The sequence below is a fragment of the Marmota monax genome, unplaced genomic scaffold (genome assembly GCF_021218885.2).
Source record: "Marmota monax isolate L192 unplaced genomic scaffold, Marmota_monax_Labrador192_F-V1.1 WCK01_AAM20220418_F8-fsc00135, whole genome shotgun sequence".
Classification (NCBI taxonomy): Eukaryota; Metazoa; Chordata; class Mammalia; order Rodentia; family Sciuridae; genus Marmota; species Marmota monax.
In genome coordinates, this window is record NW_026694339.1 from 1,467,003 (window position 1) to 1,491,178 (window position 24,176).

General features: G+C 32.4%; 1 protein-coding gene across 6 annotated transcripts in view; it reads left to right on the plus strand.

Moving 5' to 3' along the window:
* Dcdc1 (doublecortin domain containing 1) overlaps positions 1-24,176 on the plus strand; it is a 486,421-nt gene that overhangs the window by 59,525 nt on the left and 402,720 nt on the right. For 5 of the 6 annotated variants that reach the window (XM_058586488.1, XM_058586487.1, XM_046467509.2 and 2 more), the window contains 2 exons: positions 208-413; positions 23,968-24,061. In XM_058586488.1, coding sequence (XP_058442471.1) covers positions 208-413; positions 23,968-24,061 — 300 coding nt within the window. Of the gene's footprint in view, positions 1-207; positions 414-23,965; positions 24,062-24,176 lie in introns of those variants that run through there. The other variant, XM_058586491.1, reaches the window with a different exon arrangement.

Consider the following 24,176-nt stretch of genomic DNA (forward strand, 5'->3'; position numbering starts at 1 on the left):
ATTTATGCAAGCTATCAGAGCAGACAGCTTGCTACAGCTTATGTCACGGTTAGTGGGAAGCTGGTGGTAGTATTTCAGAAAACCAGCATCTAAATGGAGACTGGCCAGTGTGTATGATATAGGTAAAAGGGGGAAGGGAAGCATGATGTGTCCATTTTTAATTCTGAAGCCAAATATTGACTTGCTTTTTTAAAAACTATCTTCTAGACCATCTTTTGTTAATGAAGAAAGTAACTTGGACAATGAGTGGGCTGATGCTTCCTACTGATGTCAAAAGACGGAAAACCAAGCCTGTACTTTCTATTAGAATGAAGAAACTTATTGAGAAGACCTCAGTCCGAATTCTGTTCTTTAAGAATGGCATGGGGCAGGATGGGCATGAGATTACAGTGGGAAAGGAAACAATGAAAAAGGTAATTTTGTACTAAATATTGAAATATGAATCAAATTTCAAAGTTTTAATGATTTTTAAAATCTGTTATTTTTTCCTTCTAAATAGCAATGTGAACTAATAAACTAAAATATCAAGAAAGCATTACATATATTCACCTGGTTGGAAGTATCCTTACTGTACTAATAGCATGAATTACCTTAGCAAAGCAGTGATACTTATTTGATTAATATAGTTGGCCATTTACCTGCTCATAGTTTATACCAGGAAGAACTTTCTAGTTGTTTCAATATTTTAGAAGATATTTAGAATTAAGCTACTCTAAACTAGCTTCAAATCTCAAATATGCCTCTTTTCATTTAGAATAAGACCTAAAAGTAGTCTTGCTCCTTGAAAGAATGAGCAAAATCTGAAATAACTAAAATTTTGTTTGAAAGTATTCAGATAAATTAAAAAAAAAATCTGAACAAGCCTAAGAAATATTGTATAATCAACAAAACTTTAAAAAAATGAAACTTGTAGTATTACTTGTCATAGAAATACCCATCTTTAAAGAAAGTACATATACTTCTCAGATCATCTTTTATATTAAAAATACAGAGGCACTAATAGGAATTTGAAAAATATAGCTTTTCATGGATGTTTCAACCAGTCTTAAAGCAGTCTAATAATGATATAGTGACTCAAATTTATTAAGAATATATGGTAGGGAAAGACAGTGAAATGAATCTGACCTAACTTTTTTATGTACATATATGAATATACCACAGTGAATCTCACCATCGTATACATCCACAAGACACTAATTTAATCAAAAGTTATAAGTAAATAGCAGAAAGATCAGTAGAGTAGACAGAAGGGAACTGGGGAAAAGAAGAAGGATGGGAAAGTAGAAGTGTTGGGGACTGAATTAGAACAAACTATATGCCAAGCTTTTATGACTATGTCAAAATTAATCCTAATGTTCAATATAACTAAAAAGAACCAATAAAAAATAAAAATTACAAAAAAGTATGAGAGACAGTAAATTACAACAAGACAGTCTAGGTTGGTATCTTGGCTTTGCCATTCACTAGCTATGAGATTTTGGACAATTTAGCTTCTCTGAGCCTCAGTTTCTTCATCTAGAAATCTCTACTTCATAGAGTTGCTGTTAGGATTAAATGTGACATTGTGCATTGAGTACATTGTGCCTGTCACTCAAAGAAAATTTTCATAATTCATAAAACTCATGATTGGATATGTTTCAGTAATAATCATATATATACTTATGTTCCCAGTAAATATTTTCCATTATCATTTTTAAGACTCATAAATACATATCAAATAGAAATTATTTTTCTTACCAACAGGGGACAACTCTTATGAACTCAAGATGGATGTGTTTTTTTATACCAGACTATTTTGAATTGAATTTTGCTTGAAATAAGTGAATAGTTGACTATAGAGACTGAAACTTTTTACTAAAATAACCATTTCTTTATGTAATTATTTTTGTGGTTGTTTTAAAACTACAACCACTTGAGAACGTTTACCAATGATCTGGGAAACATGGGTTTTGTTGCCTTCTTATCTGCAATTTGAATTATAAGTAAAATAAGGGATACTGCACATCAGAGAAGATTGCTAAGGCATGTTGTGAAATCGTTCCTGGAAATTTTGAAAAATAAAGAAGGATATATATATAATCTTGGATTGTTAAAATGCAATCATTCTTGGATATAGATGCTAGATTAGATGACTTCTTGAGTTCAATTCAATCTCTATAATTCTATGCCTCAGTGGTAAAATGAGGTAATAGTCACTTACAGATTACATGTTCTTAGATGAAAGGTTGAATATAAATAAAAATGTCACTGTTGTTTTTTGTTGTTATTGCCTTTTTATTGTTGTTGTTGTTTCTAGAGAGAAATTTATTTAAAACTGGGAATTGTGTGATCAAGGGAGTCTTCAGCTTCTTCTTTTCCTTACAATTTTTAAACTTTACAGAACTTCTACTATAGTATATTCATGTATGTACAAAGAAAATTTATCATGTGTATCCATAAGAAACTAACCAAAAAGAAAAAAAAATCTAAAAGTAAGTAGTGGAAGAATCAGTAGTGTAGAGAGAAGGGAACAGGGAGAGGGAGGATGGGAGGGAAAAGAGAAATACTGGGGACTGAATTTGAGCAAATTGTATTCCATGATATTTAAATTATATAAAAATTAATCCTATTGTTATGTATAACTAAAAAGAAACAATAAAAATTTTAAAAAGAGAATTTTCACAATTCATAAAACTCATGATTGGATATGCTTCAGTAATTATCATGTAGATACTTACCTAAATATCAGTTTTACAAGTTGAGGTAGAGAAGAAGCAATAAAATGCTAGTCTTAGGTGTCAATAAGAACTTTTGTGAAGTGAAAAATAAGGCTAAATAATTATTTTGTAAATAAAATTTAAACTTTGAAAAAATTTTTAATAATCACAGAATAATGCCTATTCACAGATTAAATAACAAGTAAGTAAAAGAAATAAGGTAGCATTGTCATAAGAGAAATGTTAATTATTTTCTTTTTCATGATAAGATATTAGGAATGATAACTATGTTTAGATTCTTACTAAGAATTATAGAAGTTAGGTAGACTGTAAAGGAATATGATAAAGATTATTAAAGTGGAATAAGGAGAGAATTGCTGAGGATGGCTGGTAAAATAAGGTGGTTAAAGTAGAAAAGTCCTCTTTATGCTCAGAATGGAACCAAATGGAAATGATTGTATTTTAATCATAGATGGGATATCAGAAGAAAATCCACTTAATTGTTTTAGGAATTTAAGTAATTAAGAAACCTAAAATGATGACCAACATGATAAATTTCTTCAATAAATCCTGGAATATCAAAACTACTGCATATTAACTTGAAACTTGAATCTGATAGTTTTAGAAATAGTTGGTATAGTTTTAGTAATCACACAGCATTTACTTCAACAGGGTATATATTAAATGTATATATCCTTGTGACAAAAATGTTAAGAAAAAATTGTAGGTATAAGATGCCAAATTAGTGGGAAATGAAATGCTTCAGACACCTAAGATTTTAAGGTTAATATCAAGGTGAATAAGTTTTTTTCTCCACCAATTAGCTCTTGGATTCATTATTTAAAAAATGGTAGATATTATTCAGGATAGCATCTTCTTTGTAAAAAATGTTTACTATTTTCTCAGCAGTTAATAATTGTATCTTGCTTATTTGCTTTTTACTTTGTTTTCTATGTACTGTCACTAATGGCATGAAATTATGTTGATGAAGAAAGTTATGGAAAAGATAATGAAAGAATTGAAACAATGAAAATGACCTTTAACCTCTTGCTGCAGTTTGAACCAGTTGTTCTTTTTGAACTCTATCCTGGGATCTCTCTTCACAATCAAGCTAGGGAGTATTATTTCCTTTCTCATCTGTTGGAGTCCTTCTTCCTGTTTCCTTAGTTTTCCTCTATCTTCATTTACTCAGTTGTTCACATAGGACTGCCCAAGAATGAGTTAAAGAGGTCAATTTTTTGAGATCTTGGGAAATACGTTTTTTTTCCCCCTCCAAATATTTACTCTTCTACTCTTTGTTGTTTCCAGTTTTGCTATTAAGCAGTCTGATACCAAACTGATTTCTTATCCTTTGTGGCTGACACAAAGGATGAAAACATTTAGAAATCTTCTCTTTATTGACAGTGTGCAAAAGTTTTTCCTAGTCAGGGTGTATTTTCAGTCTCAAGTGTCTCATTTTTTCTCTTTTGAGAAGTTTGTTGAGTTATTTATTGGGCAATGTCAATATTCTCCTCTGTTATTATTCTGATATTATGGAACTTCTAATTTTATGTTAGATTATCTGGAATATTTGCTTATCTTTACCTTTTTTTAAAATTTTTATTGTTGGTTGTTCAAAACATTACATAGTTCTTGATATATCTTATTTCACACTTTGATTCAAGTGGGTTATGAACTCCCATTTTTACCCCGTATACAGATTGCAGAATCACATCAGTTACACATCCATTGATTTACATATTGCCATACTTTTGACTCAATGAATTTTTTAAAAAATTTTCCCTGCATGATCTTTGTTTTCTCTATGTACTTGGTTTTTGTTTGGGGATTTGTTTGTTTTGTTTTGTTTATGGTCTTTTGTGTTGTATACTTTATTTAATTATAGATTAATGCTACATCAATATTTAAGAACTAAAAAGTTACTTAAAAAATCCTGTGCGCATAGGGTGTGTCTTATTGAGGGATAGATTTCATTGACCATTCTTGACTATATTTTTCTTGAGATGGGGATTTGTCAGCGTTGATAGGTTACTTTTCTGGGGCCAATCAGTTTCAACACAGAATCTGCCAATTTGAGCAGTTTGGTAGTCAGGTGGAAAAGGAGGTTGAGTTGAACTTTCTGTAGATAGACTTTCATTTAATTCTCTTCTTTTCAATAAACTCACTTTCAGCAATGCCTGGTGCCATTGATTCCCAATTTGTCTGGATTAAACACTCCAAAGAACAAATTTTCTTTATTTTCTAATGCTAAATGTGTAGTTGCCTGATAGGTGGTATGAGGGAAAGGTTTTGATAGTTTAACTGCTTTTTATAAAAATACTCAACCTGTTTTCAGCCTCACCTTCAGAAGTACCTGATATCTCAAGTTTCTGAGTGTTTCTGAGTTCAACAATCTAAGTTCAATTTACTTTTGCTAGCTTAATTTTCAATTGTTTCTGCTAAATCATTTACAACTTAATTATCATTTCTCCTTTCTGCTTGTTATTTTTAGGAAAAAGAAAGCTGTATTATTTTTAAAAATATTGATAATGTTATTTTGTAAATAAAAATAATTTCAATATTCACTTCCTATTACAATTGATTATTTTGCCCAATTTCTTGGGGTTTTGTGTACCTTACTTTGGAAAACACAGGGCTAGGTTACCTGAAATAGAACAGAATACTTCTGTCAACTAGAGGCATCATACTCTAGACAACAGACCTGTAGTAATTTTCAAAGTATGGTCCACTAGTATTAGAATTGTCTGGGTTTTGTGTTAAAAACCATCTACCTGGGCCTTACTCCAAGTATAATGAATTAAGAATATCTTCATGGTTGGGAGTGAGAAACCAAATTTCAAATAAGTCTCTTGATGATTCCTAGCTCCACTGAAATTTTAGAACTCTTGTTTTATTGTTATAGAACCACAAACTTATTAATTGGTAGCATTTTAAAAAATTAACACAAAATCATATATTTATTGGGTACCTTGTGATATTTTAATACATTTATACATTGTATAATGTTGTAATCTTGGTAAAGATTATACTCATTTGGTAGCTTATTAATTGGTAGCATTTAAAAAAATTAACACAAAATCATATATTTATTGGGTACCTTGTGATATTTTAATACATTTATATATTGTATAATGTTGTAATCTTGGTAAAGAAATACACATTTCCTCAAACATTTATCATTTCTTTGAAGTGAAAGCATTTAATTTTCATAGATTTTTTAAAATCTTGTTTGATCTTCTATATGTCTCATGTGGTTTAAGAGAAAGTAACTGTGGGACAGAAAAAAAAAAAAGAGGCTATGGGAAACTAGGTAACTATTAGCTGGATTAGAACAAACGCATGGGGGAATCCAGAAATCAGGAAATGAAAAACCTTTACCAATTTGCAGAAATGGAGTAGTCAATGTATATAACAAGTATAGCTTTGTTAAAAATAAATACTCCCTTCATATTTGTGTATAAACATATTACTTTGTAATTAATTTCTTGTGTTTCTGAAAAACCATATATATATTAAAGGAATTTCTTATATGACTCCAAAGGTATAAATAAATAATATAATTTTTAGATTTTTTTAAGCCAGAAGAAAACCCAACTTCTATGATTTTTACCATTTGTTAACTTGAAAAATAACTCAATAAGCCTAAGCAAACAACTTAATAAAATATTTAAGAAACACCCATTTCAACTAAAAAAGTACAACATAATAATCTGATTGTAGATATTCATATATAAAAATTAATAACTATACCAGCACAGATTTTCATAATAATATGGGTAAAATAATTTATAGAGAACATTTTAAGAGATTCAGAAAGAGCACCTGGAGTAACAAAATTTGATTAAAGATGCTCAACATGTATTCCGACAGGGGAGGTCATGCATAATTGGTATGTTGGAAGTTCTTTAAAGAGCTTTTATGAAATGTGAAAAAAAGTTCCATTGACACTAATTATTAATATTTAAAAATTAATCTTTTAATACCAGAGCTTAATATCTGATTGAAAATAAATGCATATTTTTGAATATAGAATTTGATAATATAGATTATTCTCTAGAGTTCATAATTAGCCAATTATCTTCTCTTGATTTAATGTTAATTTTCAGGGTTATACAATAGATTATTTTAGAATATTAAAGTAATTATTAGTAGTCAGGATTTTTTTCTTGAATAAAATTCTAGGAAAAATAGAAATGTGAATTTCTTAGATGGAAATGAAAACAAATTAGAATTATTAGTCTAAAGATTTATTTACTTTATTGATGATAGTTAAGGACAGTCCTTTATATTGTTTAGGGATAGTTAAAATGCAAGCATATATTAAATCTGAAAAAATAAAATTAATTTCTGTGTTTTTTATTAAAATTATTTGTTAGTTTTAATATTTGCATATTATATGTTTAATATATTTTAATTTATAAGAACATAACAATAATGGTTAAATTGAAAGATTCATTAGTCACCATATAAACCTTGTAACTGAAGTATATTTGTTGAACTTTATCTAATTTTTGGACTGGGGCTCACAGAATTTTATGAAGTCATCTAGTCAAGCAACTCAGTTAACTGTCTTCAATTAACTGTCATATTTAAAATTTATTAACTGGAATAGATAGGACTAGAACATTTTTTTTTACTTCAAAGGACAGTATTTTTCTCATTACTCAAAACTGCCACAATATACTCTTTTTTTACATTTTTAAATTCCTAATGTGCCCTCACTTGAAGATGATTTAATGTAACCATTAAATATAAAAACATGAGACATCTGTTTCCATCATATGGAATATATTGTATCAGACTAGTTATCACATTCTAAACAAATGAAAAACTGAACAAAATATGAGAGTCAATTCTTTCTTTATATTAGATAAGAGGAATCACTAGATGTACTGCCTGACAGAATGGGAAAAGTTACACGAGTCTAAAATTTACTGTTTTTGTATCTGAATGCAATTTTGTTCTTGTTTTTATTTATTTGTTTTTAAAATTTTTGTTCTTTTTAGTTATATATCACAGTGGAGTATAATTTGACTTATTTATACAAATATGGAGTATATCTTATTCTAATTAGGACCTAAGTGTTGTGGTTGTATATGATGTAGAGATTCACTGTTGTGTATTCATATATGTACATAGGATATTTATGTCAGAATCATTCCACTATCTTTTCTATTCCTTTCCCTTCTCCCTTCTCTTTGTTCCCCTTTGTCTAATCTACTGAAGTTCTATTCTTTTCCTCCCCGCAAGTTGTGTTAGCATACACATATCAGAAGCACATTCAACCTTTGGTCTTTTGGGACTGGGTTATTTTGCTTAGCATAATAGTCTCCAGATCCATCCATTTTCCTGTAAATGTCATGAAGTCATTTTTTTAATGGCTGAGTAGTATTCAATTGTGTATATATACCACATTTTCTTTATCCATTTATCTGTTGTAAGGCACATAGTTTGGTTCCATAGCTTAGCTATTAAGAACTGAGCTGCTATAAACATTGATGTGACTGTGCCCCTGTAGTATGCTGTTTTTAAATTCTTTGGGTTTATACCAAGGAGTGGTATAACTGGGTCAAATGGTGGTTCCATTCCAAGTTTTCTGAAGAACCTCCATGCTGCTGTTCAGAGTGGTTTCACCAATTTGCAGTGCCATCAGCAATGTTAGAGTGTACCCTTTTCCCCACATTCTTGCCAACATTTATTGTTATTTGTATTTTTTATTGTTGCCACTGAATGTGATTTTTGTACTGAAGTGTAGAGAAGGAAAATCCAAGAAAATCACAGTGGTCTCCATTAGCTGAAGAGATAGACATCAAAGTTTTGGGAGGCTGAAGTGGCTGGAAATTTACAGGCATTTGCCATAAAAGTTGAATTTATTTGGAAGATCATTCTCATAATTTACATATGCATCCCCTTAGAACTTTGGCTGAAGAGTTGATCCCTGTATCTGAACTCCACAGGGATCAAGATACAGTTACCAAAGAAAGAACAACCAATGGGGATGTAAAAGGGAAATAACTCTGGGAATATATACAAGGTAACGTAAGGTATTTGCCTTTTGGAGGGGAGAGGTCTTGCTGAACCTGTGGGCATTCATGAATATTTTAGTCAGGTTTCTCATTGATGTTGCTAAAAGACCTGACAAGAACTTTTAGAGGAGGAAAAGTTTATTTTGGCTCACAGTTTCAGAGGTTCAGTCTGTAGCAGTGAACTCCATATCTCTGGGCCCAAGGGAAGACAAAACATCATGGTGGAAGGGCATGGTGGAGGAAGGCATCTCATGACATGACAGGAAACAGAAGGAGAGCTCTGCTCACTGGGACAAAATACAAACTCCAAAAAACATCCTTCAGTGACCTGTCTTCACTAGCCATTCTACCTGCTTATAGTTACCACCCAGTTAATCCATATCAATGGATTAATCCACTGATAGGATTAAAACTCTCATAACCTAATCATTTCACCTCTGAACATTCTTGCTTTGTCTTGCATATGAGCTTTGGAGGAAACCTCCTATCTAAACCATAATATGGAATATCTCAAGAAAGTTAATTCATATTTAGAAGAAAAATCAATAATAACAAACTGCAAAATAAAATTATTGGAAAAGCATACTTTAAAATATTACAAATATGTTCAAGAACTTAAAAAATATAATATGAAGAAAAATGGAAAAATAGAACTAATGGAACTTGTAGACCTGAAAAACACAATATCTCAAATTTTAAAAAACACTAGTTCCATCCATTTACCTCCAGGTTACACATTAAAGGAGAAGATATCAGTGAACTTTAAGATAGCACAATAAAAATTATCTGAACTGCAATGTAGATAAAAATAGGAAAGTACTGGAAAAAAGGACAGAGTGTCATGTCAACACTGATGGGATCATATCAAGCACTCTAATACATATAAGTTGTGCCTGAAAAAGATTGAGAAGAAAGTAAATACATTTGAAGAAATAATGGCCAATTTTTTTAGGTCATGAAAAATATTGACCACTTTGTTGGAGGTAATAATAAAGAGAAAAGCTTAAAAGTAACCAGCATAGGCGGGGAGGGATACATTAAATACAGAGATACAAATATAAGAGTGTAAGCTGACTTAACAGAAATAAGGCAAGCCAGATTAATAAATCATTAAAATGAGAACATAAACAGTAACTTTAAAGTACTGAAAAGAAAAACTGGTTGCCTAAGCATTTCTTTTTTTAATTAACTAATTTATTTATTTTTACAGTAGAATGCATTTTGACATATTGTACACAAATGGAGTACAACTTCTCATTGCTCTGGTGTACATGGTGCAAAGTCACTCCAGTAGTGTAATCATATATGTATATAGGGTAATAATGTCTGTCTCATTCTACTGTTCTTTCTATCCCCACAATCCCACCTCTCCCTTCACTCCCCTCTACACAAACCAAAGTTCCTTCATTCTTTCCTATCCCCCACTCCACTATGGATCAGTATCAGCTCATCAAAGAAAACATTTGGCCTTTGGTTTTTTGTGATTGGCATATTTCACTTAGCATGATATTTTCTAGTTCCATAATTTCTTTCTTCTTTAAGGCTGCAAATGCCATAATTTCTTTCTTCTTTAAGGCTGAGTAATATTCCGTTATGTATATGTACCACATTTTTTTATCCATTCATTTGTTTAAGGGCATATAGTTTGGTTCCACAGTTCAGATGTTGTGAATAGAGTGCTGTAAACATTGATGTGGCTGTATTACTGTAGTATGCTGATTTTAACTACTTTGGGTATTACCCAAGGCATGAGATAGCTGGGTAAAATGGTGGATCCATTCCAAATTTTCTGAGGTATCTCTGTGCTGCTTTCCAGAGTGGTTGCACCATTTGCAGTCCCACAAGCAATGTATAAGTGTACCTTTTTCATCACATCCTCGCCAATACTTATTATTGCTTGTATTCTTGATAATTGCCATTCTGACTGGAGTGATATGAAATCTTAGTTTTAATTTGCACTTCTCTGATTGCTAGAGATGTTGAACATTTTTTCATATACTTGTTGATTTATTGTATCTCATCTTCTGAAAAGTGTTCAGGTCCTTGGCCCATTTATTGATTGGGTTATTTGGGTTTTTTTGTGTTAAGATTTTTGAGTTCTTTATATATCCTAGAGATTAGTGCTCTATCTGATGTGCTCTGGATTGAAAAATCTGCAGATATCCTAATTGGTTTCCACCTATGTTATAATCTGATTCCTTTCTCTTGTGGCTTTTAAAATTCTTTCCTTATTCTGTATGCTAGGCATTTTCATTATAATGTGACTTGGTGTGGATCTGTTATGATTTTGTACATTCGGTGTCCTGTAAGCCCCTTGAATTTGATTTTCCAATTCATTCTTCATGTTTGGAACATTTTCTGATATTATTTCATTGAATAGATTCTTCATTCCTTTGGTTTGGAATTCTGTGCCTTCTTCTATTCCAATAATTTTAAAATTTGGTCTTGTTATGTTATCCTATAATTCTTGAATGTTCTGCACATAGTTTCTTACCATCTGCACTGTGTGGTCAACATTCTTTTCAAGATTATATATTTTGTCTTCATTGTCTGAGGTTCTGTCTTCCAAGTGATCTAATCTGTTGGTGATGCTTTCTATTGAGCTTTTAATTTGGTTTATTGTTTCTTTCATTTCAAAGATTTCTGTTTGTTTCTTTTTCAGAAAGACCTCTATCTCCTTATTGAATTAATCTTTTGCTCCCTGTGTTTGCTTATGTAGCTCTTTATTGAAATGATCTTTTGCTGTCTGTATTTGCTCTCTTACCTCATCCTTTAATTCACAGAACATTTTAATTATATACATCCTGAACTCCTTCTCTGTCATTTCTTCTGTTTTGCTGTCTATGAATTCTAATAATAAAATAATGTAGTAGTAAAGAGGAGTCTAAAGAAGTTGATTAGTTACAGGAGAAGAGAGAGAAAGTGATTTGGGGGAGACAAGTAAGTGGGAAGACAATAGAGTACAAAAAACAAACATAAATAATAAGAAAAATAAAAAATGTTAAAATAGGATATAAAAGAATATACAAAATCACTGTAATATACCGTTCAGACATTCCAGTCCCTAGAAGCCTAATTCAAAAGTACTCGGTTTCACAAATGTTGGAGATGTGAGGGCGGGAGAAGAGAGAGGGAAAAAAAAATCTTGAAGGAAGATACAAGGATTGCTTTTGTTGGTAATCAATATCTTTCCAGCTTTTCTTTTCATCCAATAGGTTGTCTGTTGTTTGTTGATATCTTCACCCTCAGGATGGTGAAAGTTATTAGTGTGGGAGGGTTGTCTTGGGGGTGTAGCTCCTGGAGGTGATATAGTACTTCCTAGTCCCTAATGGCAGACTGCACCCCAAGGTTCTCCTTTGGGACTTGCTCTTGTGATGTGGACTCCTGGTCTTATCTCCTTATGTCAACTACAGACCTTGCAGTTCCTGATGTCTTAATTTAGTCTCCAAACTGTATCTAACTCAGCCCCTTTCTTTCTACTTCCCAGTTAGGAACCTTTCTCTCCAGAGGTCTTATGGACTGTGCTCTGGGTACTATGTGCCTGTTGCCGAGAGCTGTTTTATATTGGGCAATTCAAGACCCAGTTTTGTGCCCCAGTTTTGTGAGCTACAGACTGGCTATATAGCCTCAAGTACTGTGCTGGGTTACTGACTGCCAGGGAGAGGGGTAGTTGGGAACTTTCAGTAACTTGATATTACTTGTAAGCCCTAGCTGGTGTTCCAAGCTGGAAGTTGCCCCAACTAAAGATGAACATGAAGGTGTCCCAAGATGGAGGTAGCTGCTTTCAGTGATGGGGTGTTGGGTTGGGTGGGTCCGGGCAGTAGAATTAAGCAGTGTATTCAGAGATGCAGCTCTGTGGCCTGCAGTATTATGGCTGGCAGCTGTCTCTGGATCCAGTGTGTTGTCCCCAGATGTAGGTTACTGCGTGTAGGGGACTGTGACAGTTGTTGCAGTGCCCCAAGATGGAGGTGACTGAGGCAGCCCCACATTGGTAGATGGGGGTCCATGTGGGAGTGGTGGCCAGAGTTCCTGCACATGGGCTGAGGCTGTGTGTCCTGTGTGGGAGTGGTGGCCAGGATTCCTGGGCAGGTGGGTGGCCAGGAGTCCTGTGCAAATGCTAATGCTGGTGTTCCTATTTGGGCACCTGGAGGTCCTGTGTGGACAAATGGCCGGGAGTTCTGTTAATTGTTTCTTTTGCTTTGTAGAAACTTTTTAATTTGATGCATTTCTGCTTGTCAATTCTTGTTATTTCCTAAACTGTTGCAGTTTGATTGAGGAAGTCATTGCATATGCCTATATCTTAAAGGGTTTCTTTTACATTTGCGTCTATCTTTTTCAGTGTTTCAGGTTTTTTAAATTCATTTTTTATAATTTTATTTTAGTTGTAGATGGACACAATACCTTTACTTTATTTGTTTATTTTTAGGTGGTGCTGGGGATGGAATCCAGTGCCTCACATATGCTAAGCAAGTGCTCTACCACTGAGTCATAACCCCAGCCCAGTGTTTCAGTTATTATATTTAGGTCTTGTATCCATTATGAATTAATTTGTTTATAGGGTGAGATATGGGGGTCTAGTTTCAATCCTTAACATATAGATAACCAGTTTTCCCAGCACCATTTGTTAAAGAGGCTGTCATTTCTCTAATGTATATTTTTGGCACCTTTGTCAAGAATCAGAAGGCTGCAGCTAAGTGGGTTAGTCCTTGTGTACCCTATTCTATTCCATTGGTCTATGTGTCTGTTTTATGTCAGTACCATGCAATTTTGAAATTAGGTGTTATGATGTCTCCACTATTACTCTTTTTGCTAATCATTGCTTTGGCAATTCTGGGTCTTTTTTTTTTTTCATATGAACTTTAGGGTTTTTTTTCTTCTAGTTCTGTGAGGAATGTTATTGGTGTTTTGAGGGGATTGCATGAATGTGTTGATCACTTTTGATAATACGGCTATTTTAACATTATTAATTCTATGAATCCATGAATATAGGATGTTTTTCCATCTTCTAGTGTCTTCTTAAATTTCTTGCTTCATTGGTCTGTAATTTTTATTGTAGAAGTCTTTCACCATCTTGGTTAGGTTTGTTCCTAGGTATTTTTGCAGCTATTGTGAATGGAATTGTTTTCCTGATTTCTTTATCAGCAAAGTGGTGTATAGAAAAGTGATTAATTTTTGCATTATAATTTTATATCCTGCTACTTTGCTAAATTTTCTTATCAGATCTAAAAGTCTTTTGGGGAGTTTTTAGGGTCTTATAAGTACAGGATCATATAATCTGTAGCGATATTTGCCTTTTTGCTTTCCTATTTGTATTCCCCTTCCTTTCCTTTGTTCTCTTACCTAATTGCTCTACCTAATGCAGTACTATATTGAAAAGAAGGCGAAAGTGGACATACTTCTTTTGTTGATGGTTTTAGAAGAAATGCTTTTAGTTTTTCCCATTCAGTATGATATTGGTTTGGGTTTGTTATGTGCAGACTTTATTGTACTAAGCTATGATCCTTCTGTACCTAATTTCTTCAGGGCTTTTATTATGATTGGGTGCTGAATTTTGTTGAAGGCTTTTTCTACATATATTGAGATGAATATGTGATTTTTATCCTTGACTCTACTTATGTGTTGAATTACATTTATTGACTCACATATACTGAATCATCTTTGCATTCCTGGAATGAAAATAACTTGATCATGGTATACAGTTATCTTAATGTATGTCAATTATGGTTACTAATATTTTATTGAGGATATTTGCATCTGTTTATCAAGGATATTGGTCTATAGTTTTATTTCCTTGATGTGTTCTTATCTAGTTTTGGTAACAGGGTGATGCTGGATTTATAGAATGAGTTTGGAAGTGTTATCCCCCTTTTCACTTCATGTATAAATTTGAGGAGCATTGGAATTAGTTCTTCTTTAATGTTCTGAGCACAGTGGTGCACAAATATAATCCCAGTGACTTGAGAGGGCAAGGCAGGAGGATCTCAAATTCTAGGCCAGCCTCCACAACTCAAAAACTTAAAAAAAAAAAAAGGCAAAAAATGGTGTATTAGAATTCAGCTGAGAATCCATATGGTTCCAGGCTTTTCTTTGTTGGAAGGCTATTTATTATTGGCTCAATCTCTTTGTTTTTGGTCTGTTTAGGTTTTCTATAATCTCTTAGTTGAATTTGGGTAGGTTGTTTGCATTTAGAAATTTTCCATTTCTTCAAGATTTATTTTTCTATGAGGTCGTTTATATCTCCTTTTTCAACCCCAGTTGTATTAGTTTGGGTCTTCTCTCTCTTTTGGATACTTTGCTTAAGGGTTTATCACTCTTGTTTATCTTTTAAAAGAATGAACTCATTAGATTTCTACAAAACAAACAAACAAACAAAAAGAATGAACTCTTTGTTACATCGATTCTTTATATTATTTGTTAAACTTCTCTATTTAATTTGATTTTGATCTTAATTATTTTCTTCTTTCTATTAGTTTTGGAATTAATTTTTTTTGTTTTCTGGAATCTTGTAATGCATCATTATGTTGTTTATTTGGGATATTTCTGATTTTTTTTATGTAGGCACTCATTGCTATAACCTTTCATCTTACAACTACCTTCTTAATGTCCCTCTTTCTTCTCATTTGTTCTAAGAAGTTTTAAATTTCTCCTTTTTTGTGGCCAATTCATCATTCAAAACATTTTGTTCAATCTCCATGTATTTATGTAGTTTCTGCAGTTTTTCTTATTATTGATTTTTAATTTTTTTTCCATTATGATCTGGTAAGGTGCAAGGAGTTACATATTTTTTTTATTTGCCAAGACTGCTTTGTGATCTAAAATATGGTCTATTTTGGAGAAGTTTCCATAAGACACTGAGAACAAAGTTAATCCAGCTGTTGTTGAATGAAATATTCTATAGCTCTCTGTGAAGTTTGTTTGATTTATAGTATTTTTTTTAAGTCTAAAGTGTCTTTGCTAATTTTATGTCTGGATGACCTATCCATTGATGAGAAGTATGTTGAAATCACCTAGTATTATTGTACACCAAGTAGTATTAGTTTTATGTAAATAGGTGCACTGATATTTGGGGCATAAATATTTTTGTCTACTTTTTGAATTGTTCCTTTACCAGTATGTAATAATCTTCTTTGTCTCTTCTGATTAATTTTGACTTGGTATCTGCTTTGTTAGTTATAGAAGTAGCTATTCCTGCTTACTTTTGGGCTCTATTTGCATGGGTTATCATTTTTCTATCCTTTAATTTTTGATATCTGTGGATATCTTTGATTGAGAAGTGTATCCTGTGCAGACAATATATATTTTGGGCTTGGTTATTAATACAATGTCAGTCTATGTCTTTTAATTGGAAATTTGAGATCATTTACGTTTGATGTTTTTATAGAGAGGTTTATTATTTCCTGCCATTTTGATGAATTTCTAGTGTTTAACTTAAAATTTCTCCCCTGACTTCTGTGTTCCATTTTTCAAAACTGTATTCTTCAATTGCCACGTTTATATAGTTCCTATAGTGTTTCTCAGAGTCAAGAACAGATAATTCAAGAAGAAAAAGCGATGAAACTGTATAAACATGAGAAAGAAGAAGAAAAGAATAATTCCAATTAATGTTTTAAAACATTAAAATAAACACCTAAATTGAGATTAAGGAATGCAATAACAAATATGGGGAACCTATCCAATCAATACAAAAGAATATATATGTAATAAAAAATTGATATTAGACAGTTCTAAGTTATTACCTGATGAACTATTTGAGATGGGGAGACTTCTTTTTGGACCTTAATTTTGGATGAAATGAGTGGAATTTCATCCAGGTTCACCCAACCTGGTGCATGTGCAACACTCACCATCATTGGGGGATGCTGGGGATGGGAGGGAAGCTGGACTTCTGTAGTGCAAGAATTAAAATCAAGAATCAATAAATTTGATGGACTCAAACTAAAAAGTTTCTTTTCACCAAAAGAAACAATCTGTGAGGTGAACAGAAAGCCTACATCCTGGGAGCAAATTTTTACCCCTCACACATCAGATAGAGCACTAATCTCTAGGGTATATAAAGAACTCAAAAAGCTAAGCACCAAAAAAACCAAATAACCAATAAATAAATGGGCCAAGGACATGAACAGACACTTCTCAGAAGAGGATATGCAATCAATCAACAAATACATGAAAAAAAAATTTTCTAGCAATTAGAGAAATGCAAATCAAAACTACTCTGATATCATCTCATTCCAGTCAGAATGACAGCTATTATGAAGACAAACAACAATAAGTGTTGGCAAGGATATGGGGGAAAAGGTACAATCATACATTGCTGGTGTCTGCAAATTGGTGGAGCCAATATGGAAAGCAGTATGGAGATTCCTTGGAAATCTGGGAATGGAACCACCATTTGATCCAGCTATCCCTGTCCTCGGACTATACCCAAAGGACTTAAAAACAGCATACTACAGGGACACAGCCACATCAATATTTATAGCAGCACAATTTATAATAGCTAAACTGTGGAGCCAACCTAGATGCCCTTCAGTAGATGAATGGATAAAAAAATGTGGCATATATACACAATGGAATATTACTCCGCAATAAAAGAGAACAAAATCATGGCATTTGCAGGTAAATGGATGGAGTTAGAGAAGATAATGCTAAGTGAAGTTACCCACACCCAAAAAACCAAATGCTGAATGTTTTCTCTGATATATGGAGACTGATTCATAGTGGGGTAGGGAGAGGGAGCATGGGAGCAACAGATGAACTCTAGATAGGACAGAGGGTTGGAGGGGAAAGGAGGGGGCATGGGATTATAAATGATGGTGGAATGTGATGATCATTACTATCCAAAGTACATGTATGAAGACACAAATTGGTGTGAATATACTTTGTATAGAACCATAGATATGAAAAATTGTGCTCTATATGTGTAATAAGAATTGTAATGCATTCTGCTGTCTAATATAAATATAAATAAAAATAAATAAATAAATAATTTAAAAAATTCTTTACTATTTTCCATTTCTGTTTTGAGAATTTTCAAGTCTCTCCAAATCTCTGACTGTCCAATATTGTGTCTTAGTGCATTCCCTCTGTTACCCATTTCTTTGATCAATTGTTTTCTTACTACTCATTTCTGGACTGTGAAGCAGTTTAGATTTGCTGCCTAGTTCCATACTGCTTTCTTCCTGTCATCTTTACAACAAGATGTTTTGAAACATGAATACACTGTGGGATGGCTAAATCAAGCTAATTAACATATGTAATTACTTCACATACTTGTGTGTGTGTGTGTGTGTGTGTGTTTTGAGAGCCTTAAAATCTACTTGTAGCAATTTTCAAGTATACATACATTGTATTAACTATAGTCACCATGATATTCAACAGCTCTCTAACTTATTCTTTCTAACTGAAATTTTGTGTTCTTTGGTTAACATTTCCCCAATTATTCTGTACCACTCATCCTCAGTTTCTGGTAACCACCTTTCTACTCTTTGCTTCTATTAAGTTTGGCTTTTAGATTTCATATGTAAGTGATGTAATACAATATTTGTCTGTCTGTGCCTGGCTCATTTTACTTAACATAATGCCCTTTGTGTTATCCATGTCATTACAAATGTTATGTCTTTCTTTCTTAAGGCTGATTAGTATTCCAATTTATACTACCTGTTTTCAATACTTATTATAATAATACCATAATAATTAAGATGAATGGTATTGAAGTAAGAATACTCACAAAGAGAAAAGAAACAAAGTAGAGACAAGCAATAGGTTTATATATATGTGGGCAAATCATTTTTGATATGGTGACTTAATGTGGAAAACATAGTGTTTTTGACAAATGTTGCTGAATCAACTATTTGTGTGACAAGAAATTACCTAAAATTATTCATAAAAATTAATTTTAAATTGATTATAAATCTGATCATAAAAATTAAAATTATAATAGTTCTCATAGAAAATAGAGAAAATCTTTGCAACCTTGTGTAAGCAAAAATTTCTTAGATACTAAATAAAAAATGTGAACAGAAAATTATTAAATATACTTAATATAACTTGAAAAACTTCTTCAAAAGACAAAATAAAAAGTTAAGCCACAGACTATGAGAAAATACTCAGAAAACATTTGTCTGACAAATATCATATATAAAGATCTCTGATAACCAAATTGTAAGAAAACAATCAACTCAATAAAAATAGTCAAAAAATTTGAATAGGACACTTTACTAGAGAAGACAGAAATCAGCCATATGCACATGAAAACATGCTCAATACTATTAGTCATTAAAGAAATGCACATTAAATTCACTGCCGCAGCCTGGCTGGGCACAAAATCACGAGCCAGTCAAGCAGGAACAAACTTTATTTCCAAAACTCCTGCGAATGCCACGCACACGGCCTTCTCCCGGGACACAGTACACCAATAGGAAATCCCTCCTCCGGAATTCCCTCCTACCACACTTCCCCAACCAATGGGAACTCTCCAGGAGTCCCGTGAGAGCTCCAAAGTGGCAGGCAGAGGGGGACAGCAGGGGTCTAAACTCCAATTGAATGCACATATTAACATAATCATTATCACCTCAATGGCTTGCTGGCATTACCTTTCAGCCAAAAATGCCATGTGTCATTCCTACTTGGCTATGGCTCTCAGCAATTCACAATGGGTTACCACTACACAAACATTAGAATCGCTAAAATTAAAAAGACTTGACAATACCATGTGTTGATGAAATGGGAAATCTCATTTGGCTGATGAGAATTAAAAATGATACAGACACTTTGCAAAACTTAATAGTTTCGTTTCCAATTAAGTTAAATATATACTTACCAAACAATGTAGTAGTCCAATTTCTAGACATATAGCAAGAGAAATAACATATCAACACAAACATTTCTAAGTGAATGTTCATAGTAGCTTTATTTTTAATAGCCCAAACTAGAAATAATCCAAAACTATATCAACTGGTGAATAAAAATTATGATATATCCATGCCAAGGAATGCTCTTCAACAATAAAAAGGAATAAATATGTAGAAAACGAAGGAGCCATTTACAAAATATTAAATACTATGAAATTGTTGAATAGATAAAACTATTCTCTAGTATAGGAAAGAGACTATTGGTGGCCTGGGACCAGTTATTAAGTTCTGATTGGAAAGGAGCCTGAGGAATTTGAAGGGTATGGCAGTATTCTATATCTTGATGGTAGTGGTTGTTACACAGGGACAAATATTTTTCTACATGCATCACACTTCACACTTAAAATAGGTACAGTTTATTTCCTATCAACTAAACACCAATAGAGTAGATATTTAAAATCTAACAAAAATAGCAATATAATTAGAAGTGTAATCTGGACAATTATCCTTAAGAAGAGATCAATTAAGGTAAAGTATTCCAAGAATTATGCATTAATAGATTGCTTAGAAAACCTCCATTTATATACTTTTCATTTACTTTATAATGTAAAATACCAGAATATAACAGAAGACAAATTTACAAGAAATAATTGCTTTTATAAGTGTCAGTCATGTTCATTACTAGTAAGAACAAATAACTAGATTATTTATTCTATCACCTACCTTTCTGAGAATAAGACAAAAAGCCAGCAAATTTATCTCCAAGATTTATTCAGAAAAGTACCTATAAGCCACTTAATAAGGTAGGTACAGATTCAACCCAATCTCTTGGTATCTTTAGGTTAAAATAAGGATAAATAATTCTAACTCTAAGTTATAAAATGTTGGCCTCAGCAGAGATTTGGGTTATCTAATGAATTTTAGTTCTTGAAAAATTCAAGCCTATTTGACCATCTTTCATTTGGGAAAAAAATAAATAGATTTTCTTTCTCAAAATATTCATGATATGTTGTAGTTCTGTTCCACTAAACAAGTACAACTAATTGCAAAAGGTGAAATATTTTTAGTAAAAGAATGAATTTCATAATTATTCATTCATTTTCACCTTGCCAAATTTATTCTAAATTTCTTCCCTCAGTTCCTAATTAAATATTTCCTTCTTTAGGTTTATATGGTAAATGTAGTAATCTATTTGCTGCACAATACTCAATGAATTAGCTAAATCAGTTTGCATCATTTGAGCAACATAGGCCAACATATTTTTTTTCCTATCAGTATGACTTTAACTCAAATGAAAGAATATTCTGATTCAAATGGCTAAGGGAAAAGCAACCAAGAAATTCAGAAGTAGGGCATCTTCAAGTACAGTGATAGGATTCTAGCTGTGTTCTCTGAATTTTGCATTTTTCATATATTGGTAAAAGATTGCTACTCCACAGCTGGACCATCTCTTTCATATGAATGAAGAAGCTTTTCCCAGAAGCCCCTAATGGTGTCTCATTGACCAAACTGGATTATGTATCCATCCCCAAGCCATTCACTAACAAGATAACTGTAATCTTCCTTGAGTCAAAAGCAGGAAGGATAGCCCTTAAAAAAATCAGTACTGTATAACAGGAATGAGGTATAGCATATCTGGTAGACAACCAGCAATATTGATATAAATATGAAAAGGTTTTCTTATTTTATTTCCTAAAAATAATTTAAGGTCAGTGTTCTGGTACTAAAAATATTAGATCTTTTTGAAAAAAAAAAGTCTTCTGAAATTATGCATTGTTTAATTTTAGGATAATCTTGTAAAATTGTTCATACATTTTATTATTTTACTAGAATCAAAGTAGGACATTAATTATGAAATGAGATCATATATTAGAAATAATATGTATTGACCTTTGTTTTTTCATTAACATAAAATATTTTTATGACTATTGACATCTACCAGTACTTGGATTTACCGGTGAGCAAAGCTGTTTTCATTCTAGTTGTGGGACAGTGGTAAAATGATTACATTACTAAACATGGAATAGGTGGCCTAGGAAAGCCTTCTGAGAAAAGATAAACAGGACTTATGTGGGAACACGTGGGGGATAGTGAAGCTAGAGAAACATTTCAAACAGAGAACACAGCAAACAGAAAGGCTCCATGGCAAGAGTGGATAGGATGAATTCCAGGGATTGAGAGGTTGATAAATGAAGGAAAGAGTGGCTTTGTAAGAAAGGTCACAGATTTTTTTCTGCCTTTTTCTCTGAGAGCACTGAGAAATCCTGTAATGAGTTTTACTTAGGAGTGTTATGGAGTGTAACCAGATTTATAATTTTGAATAGGTGACTTTAGTGCTTGGTGGAGAACAAGTTGAATGGGCAAGAACAGAGGTAGGGAGACTATTAGCTTACTGTAGGAGTTCTACCTATAGGTGGTAATGGCTTGGAACAGGATATAGTAGTGGAGATTGAGAAAAGTGTATGGATTGGTAAGACAAAATAAGCAGGCTCTGACAATGAAGTGTTAAGGGTATTAATGACAATTTTGAAGTTTCTGGTTTGTTCATTTTGATGAAGAGAGGTTCCTTTTCCTAAGACACAGAATGCTAGAAGAGTAGCCAGGAGGAGATGAAACAGGAACTGAATATTGTACCTATTCACATTGAAGTATCTTTAATCTGTTGAAGTGGAAATATTGGGTATGTATTACATAACCAGGAGTTAGAAGAACCCCTGGGAGTGTATATATCCATTTGGGAGTTGTCAGTACATAGAGGGAAGATGAAACATTGGGGCTCGGTTTAGATTACCTTAAGAGAGAAAGTAGAGTGAAGAAGAAAAAGGTCTAGAACTTGAGCAATTCTAGTCCTGGAGGGCATGTACCTATGAACAGGACAGAAAAAACCAAGAGAAGGATTAGTGGATTCTTTTATCTCAGAATTCAAGGGAAATGATTTAAAGAAATAGAAAATGTTCATTTGAGCATTTGCTCAAAGTTCAAAAGAATTGAGAATTAAGAAAATATCCTTGGATTGATCAACCTGATACTCATTGGTAATCTTGTTAGATTATTTCAGAAAAGTGATGGCAAGAAAGCCAGACTTGAATGTTCTGAGAAAGAATGGGAAGAAAGGAAATGGAAACAGTGTGCATGAACAACTCTTTAAAGACATTTCACTGTGAAGGGGAAGAGTAGCTCGAGGGAAATGTGATGTGATGGAGGGATTTAATTTTTATATAGGAAAGACTTGATTATGTTTGAGAGTCAGTTGGAAAAATCTAGTTAAGGAGTGTTTGAAAATACTTGAGAGAGAAGAAATGATAGATAATTTATACTACTTTAAAACCAGGGCAAACATAATTTAAAGTACTGTAGAATATTGACATTAGATAGGAGTGAGGAACCCTTTGTAATATAACTAGAGATAAAAGAGAGGATGGATGCATAAGTAGGTAGGCTTGTAGCCTTGATAACGGGATGATGAAGCTTCAATTTTCTCTTGTTCATACTCTTTGCTGCTGAAAGTGAAAAAGGAATTAAGGAAGGTAGAGATATCAGATTGAAGATGGTTTGGAAATGCTCATTTCAGAAAGTGGTAGAGAATTATAACAGAGGGCCAGGGTTGTGGCTCAGTGGTAGAGCACTTGCCTATTATGTTTGAGGCACTGGGTTCAATCCTTAGCATCACATAAAAATAGAAACAAAATAAAAGTATTGTGTCCATCAATTTAAAAATAAGAAAAAAAAGAAATGTAACAGAAGTGACTAGGGAGGTTAATGATGAATAAAATTAATGCTCATGTCTTCAGTTATGTGATTTTCTCAAGCAGTAGCAAGTTTCTCATAGGGACTGAAAGGTGCACAGGGAATGGAAGGAAAAGTTCACCCAGAGTTAGGGTTTTGTAAGCTACGTGCAACAAAAGTTACCCATAAAATGAGAAAGAATGAATAGAGTGAGCTTAGATGGTATGCTTGAACAAGTTCCTAGAAAGAATTTAAAAGCTAAAGAAAGTACCTTAAAATCTAATTTGAATATAAATATTCTCTCTGTAAAGTAAATGGAAAATATAGAAATATAGAAAATATGGAAAGTATCAAGAATAATATAAAGTTTTTTAGTGTTCTAAAGTTTTACTATTTATTGAATGGTAATCTGTATTTTAATATTTTTTGCATGATTCCTTCCTTCTCTATTTTTTCTTTCTTATTAATACTTGTGTATTTTGAAGTAGAATTATCTGACAATTTTAATCACATTTTTAAACTTCATACATTAGAAGCATTTTATAAATCATTGGAATTTATTTTACAATATAATTTTAATAGCTTTATAGTATAGAAAGAACTATAAATGTATATTCAATTTAACCAGATATTACTGTAATACATTATTTATTGATTTTTTTTCCTGTATAGGTTTTAGATACTTGCACAATGAGAATGAATCTAGACTCACCCGCAAGATATCTTTATGATATATATGGCAGAAAAATTGAAGATTTTTCCAAAGGTAAGATTTTAGTAAACTATATGATAATATTTTGAAAGGTATTTATACAATTTTGGTTTTACTTTAAACAATTAAAAGTAAAACAGATATAATAAAACTGTTTGACATGGACAAA